Genomic DNA, 15,004 nt, shown 5'->3' on the forward strand with positions numbered 1-15,004 from the left:
AGTGAAGGCCAGACAGGAATGTGGGAAGAAGCCAAGAAAGAATGCTCACAGCTACACATCTCAAGACAGTGTGTGAAGTGACAGCCCTTGAAATAGATTGGGAACAATGGGAATGACATGCTGCACAGGCTGGCAGTGAGAGCTTCCCTTGTCTGGGGCTGGCTCCAAGGAGAAGCGTGTGAGGCAAACACAAAACTGAATAGACGCTGCTGAAAACATAGTAAGGGATGTGGTGGATGGAATTTTTTTTAAAAGTAAAATAAAATGGATCTAAACAGTGTTAGCAAGGATCAGAGAAAAACAATTATTGACCTGGGGATAGTTCTAAAATTCATAATTGGTGTTCTCAAAGAAGGAAACTGAGTAATGGGTTAGAAAAAATAACTTACGGAGTATCATTTCCATGATGATTAGGGCACAACCTGCTCTTCAGTGTGAAACCCAGGAGGAGACTTACCTTCTTACCTCTGCATTCAGAAACTGTCTTGTTTGTTAAAATTGAAGACACAACAGCACGGTTTTAAGCAAAGAAAAAAGAGGTAGAAAGGGAAAGATTCATGGTACAGAAGTGACAAGGGGTCAATTGCTGAATCCAGGTCATAGAAAAGGGAAAGGGTAGAGTGACAGGGAAGGTATGGAGGTTGGGTGATGATGCAGAACTGCTGTCAAAAGATTATTCCAGAAACCACGTTTGGCATTTCGAACACTATGATGTGGTTCATCTGGAGGGGAGAGTATATAAGCAAGAAGCTGGGTGAAGGGCACGTTCATAGTGCTTAGTGAGGGCACAGGTGAGAAAGAAGCTTTGGGAGTTCAGGTTTGCAGGTACACTACACATTTCCAATATGCCATTGAGTTTTCCCTTTGAAAATACTATGTTGAAAATCATGGCTTTTCCTAATCGTTACATCTTGTTTTAAAGTAACCTTTGAAGATAAGAAGCGTGAGAACTTTGAACGTGGCAATCTGGAGCTGGAGAAACGGAGACAAGCGCTCTTGGAGCAGCAGCGCAAAGAACAAGAGCGCCTGGCCCAGCTGGAGAGGGCGGAGCAGGAGAGGAAGGAGCGGGAACGCCAGGAACAGGAGCGCAAGAGGCAACTGGAGCTGGAGAAGCAGCTGGAAAAGCAGCGGGAGCTAGAACGTCAGAGAGAGGAGGAGCGCAGGAAAGAAATCGAGAGGCGAGAGGTGAGCAGCTGGGGAGCAGCCCCGTCATGAACACGCATGCTCTTCCAGAGCTGTTTAAGTAATATATTAACACAGTCTTTTTTTCTTTTTACAATTCAGTAGTTTTAGTTATTCACAAAATTGTGCAACCGTCACCACTAATTCATCACCCCAAAAAGAAATTCCTTACCCATTAAGCGGTTACTCCCCATTCCCCCTCCTCCTGCCCTTAACAACCTCGAATTTCCTTTCTCTCTCCATAGGTTAGCCTATTCTGGACATTTTGTATAAGTGGATTCACATAATATGTGGCCTTTTGCGTCTGGCTTTCGATTAGCATGTTTTCATGCTAAGTTGTAGCATGAATCATTACTTTATTCCTTTTTGTGTTTGAATAGTATTCCATTATATGGATAGACCACATTTTAAATTTATCCATTCATCAGTTGGTGGACATTTGAGTTGTTTCTACTTTTTGGCTATTTTGAATACTCTTGCTATGAACATTCATGTACAAGTTTTTGATAATACAGTCTTGTAACAAACCACTGATAGCAGTTAAGTATTTTTTTCTAGCCTTTTTTCTGCATTCACATACAAATATAGAAACAAAAAGGTTTATATGGTGGGGAGGTTGAAGGTTTAGTTGAAATTGTTTTATGAAACCACTGTAATGGTATCACGCTAATTTTATTGTTCTGCATCTTTTTCTTTTTCCACTTTAGAAAATATGTCTAGTAATCTTCACTGTATTTTATGGATGGCTTCCTAAATTTGGTGCCATACCTGGATAGGGGCCAAGCCTGTCTCCTGTCTGTCTTTCCAATTTTAGTATATTGTTTTTTTTTAATTAATTAATTAATTTATGGCTGCATTGGGTCTTCATTGCTGCGTGCGGGCTACTCTTCGTTGCGGTGCATGGGCTTCTCATTGTGGTGGCTGCTCTTGTTGTGGAGCACGGGCTCTAGGCACACAGGCTTCAGTAGTTGTGGCACACGGGCTCAGTAGTTGTGGCTCGCGGGCTCTAGAGTGCAGACTCAGTAGTTGTGGTGCATGGGCTTAGTTGCTCCATGGCATGTGGAGTCCTCCTGGACCAGGGCTCGAACCTGTGTCCCCTGCATTGGCAGGTGGATTCTTAACCACTGCGCCACCAGGGAAGTCCTAGTATATTGTTACAGAAGCAATGACATGATTCTCTTGTGTGGATAAAATGTATTTTAAAGATGGGGGATTTGTCTTTATAAAAAAATAATACTTTGGTTTCATCTCCTGATGATTGCTTTAGAAAACTTGTAGCTATAAGCTCCCTTTCATTCGGGCAGACACACACAGATACTAACAGGATTTTCATTTCCAGGATGACAACCAAAAGGTAGACAGCCTTTCCTTCTTCAGTGTTTTAAAAAAAAAAAAGTATTTTAGAGTGTTTATTCAAGATTATTTAATTGACATTTACCATGTGCCAGGCATTGATAGTCCCTGGAGATATGGTGATAAACAGGAACTCCACCTGTCCTCCAGGCCCTTACAGTGTAGTTGGAGCACAGGTATGTAAGAAGCAATTACAATACGATAAAGAGTGCCAGGTGCTCCCACAGTTACTCTGCCTAGCAGCCATCAGAGTCAGCGTTGAAGAGAGCTGACATTGCCAGAGAAATTACAGAACCTTCTGTGCTAAAAAGGAAATGAATGATTAGGGAGATGGGGGTTACAGACTTTTAAAGCTTGAGACAAATAATAATCTCTCATGTGACAGAAGAAATAATAATTACTTGTTTGATGGAAGAAAGCTTTTTTTGTTTTGTTTTTTGTTCTGGGGTTTTTGGCTTGATTTTACTAGATTAATTTTCCTTGTTTTTTATGAGTCCGTAAATAAGGAAGAGCAGCTTATTTTAGCACACCACGCATCCTTAGCAGCGTAAAGAATTGAATGTCAGTGGTGAAACAATCCAGTCTGTTCTCAGCTCATGTAAATATAATAGCCTTTCTCAATATTCTCTGTTTTCTCATAGAAGGAATATTATATTTGTATAAAATTTTTCTGCTATATTAAAATAAAAATTTCTTGTAATGTTTAATAATATTTCACCCCTAAAAGAAAAGACTTACTAGATGTAATGCTTACTAAGAGACCTTGAAGAGTGTAAGAACTGAAGAATTAATAAATCGTCTGTGTATGTCATAGGCTGCAAAACGGGAGCTTGAAAGGCAACGACAGCTTGAATGGGAACGGAATCGAAGACAAGAACTATTAAATCAAAGAAACAAAGAACAAGAGGACATAGTTGTGCTGAAAGCAAAGAAAAAGACTTTGGAATTTGAATTAGAAGCTCTAGTGAGTAGTTTGATTATGCTTTGGGAATCTACTTACATTGAACCATTAAAATGCTAATAATTCTTATTATTTTTCATTTGTTAAAGAATGATAAGAAGCATCAACTGGAAGGAAAACTTCAAGATATCAGATGTCGATTGACAACCCAAAGGCAAGAAATTGAGAGCACAAACAAATCTAGAGAGTTGAGAATTGCTGAAATCACCCACCTACAGCAACAATTACAGGTGAGAAAATATGTCCCTTAAAAGCTTTTTGGCTTACATGCCTTTCTCTGATTCATCTCATTCATTTATTCACTCAACAAACATCAAGCATCTAATAGGCACTGGGAAGCCAAGATGAAGTAGATAAGGTCGTTGCCTGAAAATAGGTTGTCTAGTAACTCAGCACACTTGCCGAGACTGCTACATGCCAGCTCAATGCAAGCTCTGGTAAGCACTGAGGATCCAGCAGTGGACAGCAGAGACAGGAACCCCGCCCTCACAGAGCTTACCTTCTGTTTGCAGGGGAGACAAGCACTAATAAAATAACAAGTATGTACTCTATTAGAAGATGAAAAGTTGCTCTGGAGAGCAAGTAGGGAAGAGAGTCCCCAGTAGTAAGGAGAGCTGTGATTTTGAGTAATGTGGTCAGGACAGGCCTCTCTCTGAACATGCTTTTTGAGCAAAGACTTGAAAGAGATGAGTGGCTGAGCCATGTGAATATCTGGCAGAGCAAGTTATAGGTAGGGAAACAATAGTGCAGAAGACCTGAGGCTGTAGCTGGTCTCTGGGATGCCAGTTACAGCAAGGAGACCACTATGGTTGGAGCAAGTGGGGGCTGGATCACACAGGGCCTATAGTCCATTCATGGGACTTTGGCTTTACCGTGATGAGCACAATAAAGAAGTGCAGTTAAGTATATTAGGGGGAGTTCCAGAAATGTATGTATACACAACAGTTGGAGACAGTGGAGTACTCTAAGCAGTTCTGCTTTCATTTTATTACCTATACAACCTTGACCACCAAGTTGTTACAGTATCACCTGGTTTGGTTTCAAGTGTTGAGCTAGGGGGCATCAAATTCATGTAGATATTGTTCTGCATATCATCATGAAATATTATCAGTTTTGAGCATTGTGACTTTTTTTTTGTAAGTCGTTTTAAAACCTCTGTGTTCTCAGAGACGTTTTCTTTCTTTCTTTTTATTTATTTATTTAGGCTGCGTTGGGTCTTTGTTGCTGCACGCGGGCTTGCTCTAGTTACGGCGAGCGGGAGCTACTCTTCATTGCGGTGCTCAGGCTTCTCATTGGGTGGCTTCTCTTGTTGCGGAGCACAGGCTTTAGGCATGCGGGCTCAGTAGCTGTGGCTCATGGGCTGTAGAGCGCAGGCTCAGTAGTTGTGGCGCACGGGCTTAGTTGCTCCACAGCATGTGGGATCATCCCGGACCAGGGCTCAAACCTGTGTCCCCTGCATTGGCAGGTGGATTCTTAACCACTGCCCCACCGGGGAAGTCCCTTGAACATTGTGACTTTTATTTCAGCTTCTTCCTCTCTGCATGCTTTTTTTGAGATTTATCCATATTGTTGACTGAATCAGTTGTTTGTTCCTTTTCATCACTGAGTAGTATTTCCTTATTTATCCCCTCACCTGTTGAGGGACATGTAGGTTTTTTTCCAGCTTGGGACTGTTTTTTTTTTAAATTTATTTTTGGCTGTGTTGGGTCTTCATCGCTGTGCGCAGGCCTTCTCTAGCTGCAGCGAGCAGGGGCTACTCTTTGTTGCAGTGTGCGGGCTTCTCATTGCAGTGGCTTCTCGTTGCGGAGCACGGGCTCTAGGCGCGCAGGCTCAGTAGTTGTGGCTCGCGGGCTCTAGAGCGCAGGCTCAGTAGTTGTGGTGCAAGGGCTCAGTTGCTCTGCGGCATGTGGGATCTTCCCAGACCAGGGATCAAACCCGTGTCCCCTGCACCAGCAGGCAGATTCCTAACCACTGTGCCACCAGGGAAGTCCCTGGTTTGGGACTTTTATGAATAAAGCTGCAATGAGTATTTACTTATACATCTTTATGTGGAAATGTGTTTTATTTCTCTTGGTTAAATTTTAGGAGTGGAATTACTATGTCATGTAAGTATGTGCTTAAAACCCTATCAGGAACTATCAAATTGTTTGCAAAGTGGTTGTACCATTTTACATTCTCACCAGGAGTGTATGAGTCCTTCAGTTGTTCCTCATTCTTGTCAGCACTTGGTATTGCCATTATTTTTAATTTTAACATCTCTGGTGGGTGTGTAACAATATCTCATTTGGCTTTAATTTGCATTTTCCTGAAGGCTAATGATGTTGGTCATTGTTTCATATGTGTATTAGTGTGCATCTTCTTCTGTGTGTCTTTTGTGAAAAAATCTTTAGCTCATTTTTTAGTAGGTTGTTTAGCATATTATCAAAGTTCTTTATATATTCTCGTAAGAAATCCTTTTTTAAAAAAATATTTATTTATTTGGTTGTGCCGGGTCTTAGTTGTGTCAGGCAGGCTCCTTAGTTGCAGCTCACAGTCTCCTTAATTGTGGCTCGCTGGCTCCTTAGTTGCGGCACGTGTGCTCCTTAGTTGTGGCAGGAGGGCTCCTTAGTTGCAGCTTGCCGGCTTCTTAGTTGTGGCATGCAGACTCTTAGTTGCGGCATGCATGTGGGATCTAGTTCCCTGACCAGGGATTGAACCTGGGCCCTCTGCATTAGGGACGTGGAATCTTAACCACTGTGCCACCAGGGAAGTCCCAGAAGTCCTTTGTCAGATAGATGTTTTGCAAACATTTTCGCCCAGTCTGTGGCTTACCTTTTCATTTTTGTAATGGTGTTCTTTAAAGGGCAGACGTGTTTAATTTTGGGAAAGTTCAATTTATTCATTTTTTTCTTTTATGGTTTATACTTTCCGTGTTCGATGCAAGAAATCTTTGACTATCCCAAGATTGCAGATATTTTCTCTTATCTTTTCTTCCAGAAGTTTTACCCTTTTATATTACATGTTTAGGTCTGTGATCCATTTCAGGTTGGTTTTTACTTAAGTGTAAGGTAAGGGGTGAGGTTCGTTTTTTTCCATACCAACACCCAGTTGTTCTACCAACATTTATTAAAAACACTGTCCTTTTCCCCCATTGAATTGCCTTGGTAGCTTGTTGATAATCAATTAACCACATTTGTAAAAAATCTTTTCTAGATTCTCTTCTGTTCCTTTGATCTATGTCTATCCTTTCACCAGTATTTCACTCTGTTGATAATTTTAGTTTTATAATAATTTTTGAAATCAGGTAGTGTGAGTTCTTCAATATTTTTCTTTTTCAAATTATTTTGGCTATTTTAGGTCCTTTACATTTCCACAGAAGCTTTTAAAATCATCATGTCAGTTTTTACAAAAGTTCTTAGAGTTTTTATTGGAATTCCATTGAATTTATAGATCAGTATGGGAAGAATTGACATCTTAACAATACTGAGTCTTAATAGTATATCTCTTAATTTTATTTGGGTTGTTACAAGTTTCTTACAGCAGTGTTTTGTAGTTTTCAGTGTACAAGTCTTGTACATATTTTGTAAAGTTTAGCCCTAATTTCAAGGTTTTTGATGCTATTGTGTATTACATATTTTAATTTCAATTTACAGTTGTTTGATGCCAGTATATAGAACCAGAATTCATTTTCATATATTGACATTATATGTGTGATATTGCCTAACTCATTTATTAGTTCTAATAGCTTTATTGTAGCTTCCTTAGAATTTCTACATGCATAAACATTGTGAATAAGGATAACTTTATTTCTTCTTTTTTTTTTTTAATATTTATTTATTCATTTGGTTGCACCAGGTCTTAGTTGTGGCAAGGTCTTAGTTGTGGCAGGCGGGCTTCTCAATTGTGGCATGCGAACTCTTAGTTGTGGCATGCATGTGGGTTCTAGTTCCCTGACTAGGGGTTGAACCCGGGCCCCCTGCATTGGGAGCATGGAGTCTTCACCACTGTGCCACCATAACTTTTTTTTTTTCCAATCTATACACCTTTTATTTCTTTTTTTGTCTTAACTGCGTTGATTACAACCTCTAGTACTATGTTGAATAGAAGTGGTGAGAGTCTTGTTCTTGATCTTAGGAGCAAAGCATTGCTCTCACCATGAAGTATGATGTTAACTGTAGGGTTTTTTTTGATTGATGCCCTTTTTTTTTTTTGCGGTACACGGGCCTCTCATTGTTGTGGCCTCTCCCATTGTGGAGCACAGGCTCCGAAAGCGCAGGCTCAGCGGCCATGGCTCACGGGCCCAGCCGCTCCGTGGCATGTGGGATCTTCCCAGACCGGGGCACGAACCCGTGTCCCCTGCATCAGCAGGCGGACTCTCAACCACTGCGCCACCAGGGAAGCCCTGATTGATGCCCTTTTTAGGGTGAGGGACTTCCCTTTTTTTCCTTGTTTGCTGACAGTTTTTATCATGAATGGGTGTTGAATTGGGTCATATTCTTTTTTCCTGCATTTACTGAGATGTTTATGTGGTTTTTTTCTCCTTTATTTTGTTAATATGGTGATATTTGAATGTTAAACCAACCTTCCATTCTTGGGGTAAACTGCACTTGGTCATGGTGTATTATTGTTTAACAAACATTTTGCTGGATTCAACTTGCTGTTATTAGGGGTCTCTATTGAAATTCTTGAAGGATATTAGTTTATCGATTTCTCATAATGTCCTTGTCTAGCTTTGGTATCAGGGTAATAAATAAGAAACTAAGCTGTAGGGTATTCTTTTCTCTTTTAGTTTCTAAAACTATATGATGGTAGTCTTTCCTTGATATCTGTGGGGGCACTGGTTCCAAGTTGCCTGGGGATACCAAAATCTGTGGGTGCTCCAAGTCCTTTATGTAAAACCGATAGTACAGTAGTTCTTCCATATTGGCATATTTGAATTGAAATTCGATCCTAGGCTGGTTGAATCCAGATATGGTGGACTGACTGTAGTGGTAGCTACCATTTATCCAAAGCCTGGCATGTGCCAGTGTGCTCAGTGCTAAGACCTTAATGTGGATATTTAATAGAGTCCCACAGTAATCTGGTAAGGGCACTATCATTACTCTCATGTTATACGTGAGAAAGTGAAGATTCGAGAAGGGAACATTCTAGAATCAGTTTCTGGCATTCAGTTTCTAGCTGGGAAACAGGAATCCAAATTCGAATCCAGATCTATGTGACTTCAAGACTTTACATCCAACCTCAACCTTGACACTACACTGCCTTCCTAGCTAACCCCATCAGCTTGTCTCTTAAAATCCTGTATATTTCTATAAAACTTTCTCTCACCCCCTGGAATAGCTATCTGGTTCCAGTATCAGATCAGTTGGTCCAAATGTGCAGATTAAAGGATTCGGGAGGCTGACTGCACTATGCCATTTTAATATAAGGGACTTGAGCAATCTCAGATTTTGCTCTTGAGAGGATCCTGGAACCAATCCCCCATGGATACTGAGGGTTAACTGTGTTTCTTCCTTAAATTTTTGGTGGCATTCACTAGTGAAGCCTTCTGGGTCTGGAGTCTTGTTTGTGGTAGAACTTCTAATTGCAAAATTTATTCAATAGATATTGACACAAGGCTATTCCAGTTTTCTATTTGTTCTCTGGTCTGTTTTGATAATTTTGTATCTTGCAATGAATTTGAACATTTCATCTAAGTTAACAAATTTATTTGTATAAAATTGTTTATAATAATATCTTATTATTCTTTGCAAGTCTGTAGTATCTGTAGTGATTTTACTTCTTTCATTCCTGATATTGGGAATTTGTATCTTTTCTCTCCCACTCCAATTCCTCCTCTCCTTCTTCCTTCTCTCCCTCCCCTTTCTCCTTCTCTTCCTCCTCTCCCTTCCCCTCTTCCTCCTTTACTCCATCAATCTAGCTAGGAGCATATTGGGTTTATTGATTGGTTTTTTTAAAAAAGGTTTTGATTTTATAGATTTTTTTTTTTTCTCTGTGGTGTGTCTGTTTTCTATTTCATTGACTTGGGCTTCTTATTATTTCCTTCCATCTCTTTATTTTGGGTTTGATTTGCTTTTTTCTAGCCTCGTAAAGAGGAAGCTTAAATTATTGAGTTTGGATCTTTCTTCATTTCTGATAATGTATAACATTTTAAGCTATATAATTCCTTCAAAGCATTGTCATAGCCATATGAATATGTTGTATTTTTAAATCCACTCAATTCAAAACCTTTTTTAAAATTTCCTTTGTCATTTCTTTGATGGATTATTTAGAATTATGCTGTTTAGTTTCCAAATGCTCGGATTTTTTTTCCATTTGTCTTATTGATTTCTGATTTATTTATGATATGATCTGTGAACATACTCTGTATGATTTTAACCCTTTTAAGTTTATTGAGACTTATGTTATGGCCCAGCATTTGATCTGTCTTGGTGAATATTCCATGTGCACTTGTAAAGAATGTGTACTCTGTTGAAGTTGGGTAGGGTGTCCTGTAAATGTCAGTCGATCAAGTTGTTTCATGATGTCGTTCATGTCTTCTGTGTCCTTACTGATTATCACTGAAGTCCTAATCAATTTGAGATATTAAGATATGACGTATAATGTAAACAATATCAGAAGTTCACTGCTAGAAATTGTTTGAAAATACTTTAAAATGCATGCACCTTTTAGAAGTGTATTCTTTTCTGTGGTAACTGTTTTTCTGTGTCTTTCATTAACTATTCATGAGAAGTTTCATAAAATATTCCGTTGAAAATTTAGGAGTGAAGGCCATGTGTTTATTATCTCACTGAATGCTCTGTGTCCAAACATATTTTTATTATTTAAGATTGATGCTTAGTATATTGTTATTGATAATAAAATACCAATCAAGTTTCCTGAAAAAGTAGTGAAGTTAAAAATAATACATGGTTTGAAGAAAGGCAGGTACATAGTAGGCCGTGAGAAATCTGTTTCCTTTCTTTACAGTAATTAGCAAATTCTTGCTCTGCAAATGAGTCAGGTAGCCCTTCATATTGGTTTGACCTATTTTTGAAACTCAGGTAGTCCATTTAAAAGTAACGTTTAAATAAATGAAACAATCTGAGTGATCTGAGCCAGGCTTCATCTTGATCCTTCATTGTTTGTCCTGGTTCAGGAAAGAATCTTTGGGATTGGGTAAGAGGCCTTGCCTTAATTTAGCGAGGAGAAGCTTAGTTGGCTATGCTTTTTTGGGGAAATGATCGACTTTTGTATTGTTTTGTTCAAATTTTGGGGGATGGGGGGTATATGTGTTTGTGTGGATTATTCATATGAGAAGATGCTACCAAATCCTCTCCATTGAACTGTATCTACTGTTCAGACATATAGTACACAAAGATTTATTACACACAAGCCAGTCTATATCTAAAGGTGGTTGTTCCAGAAAGGGACTGGTTCTTAGCCTCTAGTGAAAATTTTTAATTGACATTTTAATTTTTTCAAACCAAAAGTTAATATACAGAGATTTTTTTCTCAAATCAGAGTAAAAATAAAAGTCAAATATTCCTTAATAAAGCCTGGAAAATCTGTCCTTTTTCTAAAATGTGTAGAAACTATATTGAATAATTTCAGCTGAACTTAGGCAAATACAATTGCTTGTCAAGTCACCCATGAAAACTCCAAATAGGCTTGTACAATGTGGTTTAGCTTTTATCTATGTCAGTTAAAAAATAGTTGGTTCAAGATTTTTGTGTAGCTGTTTAAAATTGTGCCTCTATCCTGAGTGTTGGACAAACATATATGGCAGCTAAGATTCTAATTGTTAAAAGTCCTTTTTTGATTTCTGTTTCCAACTTCAGGTGTATGGTAATCCAGTTCAACCCTATTAAGGCTCAAAGTTCAGGACAGAACAGTTCCTGTTTAAACTACTGAGTCAGTTTGCAAACAGCAGGGTCACTGCATTTGCATTTGATCCCAGTGCAATTGAGAGATCATTGCTTTCCATTTTCTCTGCTGAGTTGTGAAACCACCCTGACAGTTTCACTGTAGAGGATTCAGGTTGAGATTAGGAGAGTCTTTGAGGGATGAGGAAACATGGTGGTTTTCTCCATCATTCATTGCTGTGTTCTCTTTCTCTCCTAGGAGTCTCAGCAAATGCTTGGAAGACTTATTCCAGAAAAACAGATACTCAATGACCAATTAAAACAAGTTCAGCAGAACAGTTTGCACAGTAGGTGTTTTATAAAAGTTGACTTTTTCCCTTTTTACTGGCAATAATTTTCTTAATTGAAATGAGAACGTTAAAAACCATTTTTCCTCACTGCCAGTTTGTTTTTCTTATCTTGCGATGTTTTTCTAAAACAGGAGATTCACTTCTTACACTCAAAAGAGCCTTAGAAGCAAAAGAACTAGCTCGGCAGCAGCTACGAGACCAACTGGATGAAGTGGAGAAAGAAACTAGATCAAAACTACAGGAGATTGATATTTTCAATAATCAGCTGAAGGTAACTATTCTGTGTGTGCCTACATGTATGTCTTACTTTTTAATTTCTCTAACTGGCCAGATGATTAGCTGATATTTGATCCCAGGCAGAAAAATTTATTAGGCTGGTTTGTCAGCCTTCATGAAAGCCTTCACATTTATGGATAAACATTAAACAATCTAAGTTGAATTATTCTCCTTTAAAATATAAAAATGAATTTGGCATCTCTAAATTAGGGCTGAGTGAATGGCCCCAACATGACATCTGTCTTTTACCTGAATTACATTTTTACACATCTTCATCCTTTTGTATGTAGAGAACTACATCAAGTTGAATTTCCAAAAGCTAGGCTCCAAAAGCTTCATCTTTCTTATGTTCTTTGAAGACTACTGAAAAGGAACTGTTGTCTCTTTTAAAACTAAGAATTTTTCTTCCACTTCTTACCTTCAAGATTGTACTTGAATATAAGTCTTTATTTTGTCACCTCACATTTTAAAATATTATTGTTTAATGGAGTAATTGCTTTTGTCTTTGTGGCAGAAGTGGTGTATGGTTTTGTCATATTTACACAGTAAAACTCAGGAAAATGCCAAAGCTCTTAGGGAATGTAAAAGTAGTTAGATCACAGCCTTTTTCTGATTTGGTGCTTTTGATTTAACTTTAGAACTTTATCATCTTAAGAATGATTATTATCTTGTAATAAAATATCTTGGAGTGCAAACAGCTCATTTCCTATCAATAACAATCATATACTGTAGATTTAAGTAGCTATTGGCATTTTTAATCAGTTATGTTCTTATAAAAAGTTGGATTTTACACTTGTTTTTCTCAAATATTTTCTTTTTCCAACCTAAAATCCTTTATACTTGATTCTGACCAATTTAGCTTTTGACACTAGGAAAAAGTTAAAATCCTATTCTTCATTAGTAGAAATAGAAAAACAAATTAGAAAGCATATTTGAGATTTTTAGTTGACTTTTGAATTGTGATTCTAGGCCAAATTGTCTAGACATTTGAGTTTGAAGTATTTGTACTGTTTTTTCAGAGTAATAAGTAATAAGCTTTTCTCAATTATACAATTCCAGGAAAGTGATCTTAGGGGAAATATTATTTGAGTAAACTTAGTGTTTGGGGGTTTTTTTTGCTTTCATGCTTACACAGAATATGTATTTGTGTACATGTGTGTATGTACTATATATTTTTTTTCTATATTCGTACACATATGATTGTGTCACATGTAAGTATTGGAAGTACAGCTATCAGTTCTCCTTCTCTAGAATAAGTACAGTAGAAACATGTTAACTCTCTTATGACTTGTCACTATTTCAAGCAAAAGGAATATGGCACTAGTGCAAGCTTGTAGTCCTTTTCATTTTTTATTTTTATTTTTTGTGATACGCGGGCCTCTCACTGTTGTGGCCTCTCCCGTTGTGGAGCACAGGCTCTGGACGCGCAGGCTCAGCGGCCGTGGCTTATGGGCCCAGCCGCTTCACGGCATGTGGGATCTTCCCGGCCCAGGGCACGAACCCGTGTCCCCTGCATTGGCAGGCAGACTCTCAACCACTGCGCCACCAGGGAAGCCCTTGTAGTCCTTTTTAATAGTCTCTTGGATTATAAACTGTTAAGTATTCAGGTATCTTCTGAACCCAGGCAGTACTCTAGATTTCTGCCTTAATCTTAAGATTCCTTCCTATAGAAGTTCGACCCAAAACAAGGTTCACACATTTTAGAAAATAATACTCTGATGAATTCCCTGGCGGTCCAGTGCTTAAGACTCGGCGCTCTCACTGCCAGGGGCCCAGGTTCGATCCCTGGTTGGGAAACTAAGATCCCACAAGCTGCAGTGTGGCAAGAAAGAAAGAAAGAGAGAGAGAGAGAGAGAGAGAGAGAGAGAGAGAGAGGGAAAGAGAGAGAGAGAAAGGGAGGGAGGAAGGAAGGAAGGGGGAAGGGGTATTCTGGTGGATTATTTTTTTCTTTTTTTGGTTGCACTGGGTCTTAGTTCTGGCAGGTGGACTCCTTAGTTGTGGCTCCAGGGCTCCTTAGTTGCAACATGCAAACTCTTAGTTGTGGCATGCATGTAGGATCTTGTTCCCTGACCAGGGATCGAACCCAGGTCCCCTGCATTGGGAAGCACAGAGTCTTATCCACTGCACCACCCGGGAAGTGTCCCTGGTGGGTGATTTTTGATAACGCCTCGATGACTTACACATTATTTTGGCTGTATTTCGGCTATTGGATTACTGTTGTCATTGCTATAGAGAACACCCTTAAAATGTGGTGTTTGTCACTGTTACTGTGTTTAGTTGACTAATGCTGCCTTCAGTATCAGAGAGTTGCTTATACAAAGGCTAATTTTTTAGCCCTTTATTCCACTAGCCCCTTTTCCAAATATACTTATTTTTAAAATAAGAACATTCCTTTCTGTTGTAATTTTTATTTTAGTTTTCCATTATTACTTTAAATTTAAGTCAATGTGGAGAGTAAAAAACAAAATCACAAGCCAGTATGTAGCTATATTGTTTTGTTATTTAAAACTCGTTTGGAGGATTTAGTGACTATATTATGTTACCTGACGGTTATTATTTCTATTATTCCTCTCAAACCTGGTGAGACCAAAGCAGAAACAGTTACATTGAAGAATCAAAAGATTTATAATTTGATTGAGACAACTCAGAGGCAGATTTAAGTATCCATTGAGTATCTCCTGCCAATTTTTCTTTGTTGTAGTCACCTTGGAGAATATGAAGCTTTTTTTTTTCTGACTTTAGAGCATATATTCACTAGCAGCTGTAGTTTCTTGTGATGGACCAAGAGAGCCACATTCTGACCCGTTGGGATTTCTTCCATGTCTCCCTTGATACGGCAGTGCCTTTACAGCATCTTCACTAATGATGCAAAAATTACTTCTACCTTGCTGACAGTGAAACAGTTCAACTGCCCAGTCATTCCACACATCGAATTGGATGGTGTGAATTTGCTCCATCCTAAACCTTCCTCTCCTAAAAGGAAACCAGCCTGGAGAGTAGAAAAAAGAAATTCGGACTTAGTATTGTTTTATATTCGTATAGAGTGTTCATCTAGAGAA

General features: G+C 38.7%; 1 protein-coding gene across 3 annotated transcripts in view; it reads left to right on the top strand.

Moving 5' to 3' along the window:
• The window catches only part of ITSN1 (intersectin 1), a 230,621-nt gene that overhangs the window by 103,216 nt on the left and 112,401 nt on the right, over nucleotides 1-15,004 (top strand). For all 3 annotated transcript variants that reach the window (XM_073804459.1, XM_019922857.3, XM_019922858.3), the window contains exons 12-16: nucleotides 923-1,185; nucleotides 3,350-3,499; nucleotides 3,586-3,726; nucleotides 11,579-11,666; nucleotides 11,801-11,940. In XM_073804459.1, the coding sequence (XP_073660560.1) occupies nucleotides 923-1,185; nucleotides 3,350-3,499; nucleotides 3,586-3,726; nucleotides 11,579-11,666; nucleotides 11,801-11,940 (782 nt within the window). The remainder of the gene's footprint in view (nucleotides 1-922; nucleotides 1,186-3,349; nucleotides 3,500-3,585; nucleotides 3,727-11,578; nucleotides 11,667-11,800; nucleotides 11,941-15,004) is intronic.

This window comes from Tursiops truncatus, chromosome 4 (assembly GCF_011762595.2).
Source record: "Tursiops truncatus isolate mTurTru1 chromosome 4, mTurTru1.mat.Y, whole genome shotgun sequence".
NCBI lineage: Eukaryota > Metazoa > Chordata > Mammalia > Artiodactyla > Delphinidae > Tursiops > Tursiops truncatus.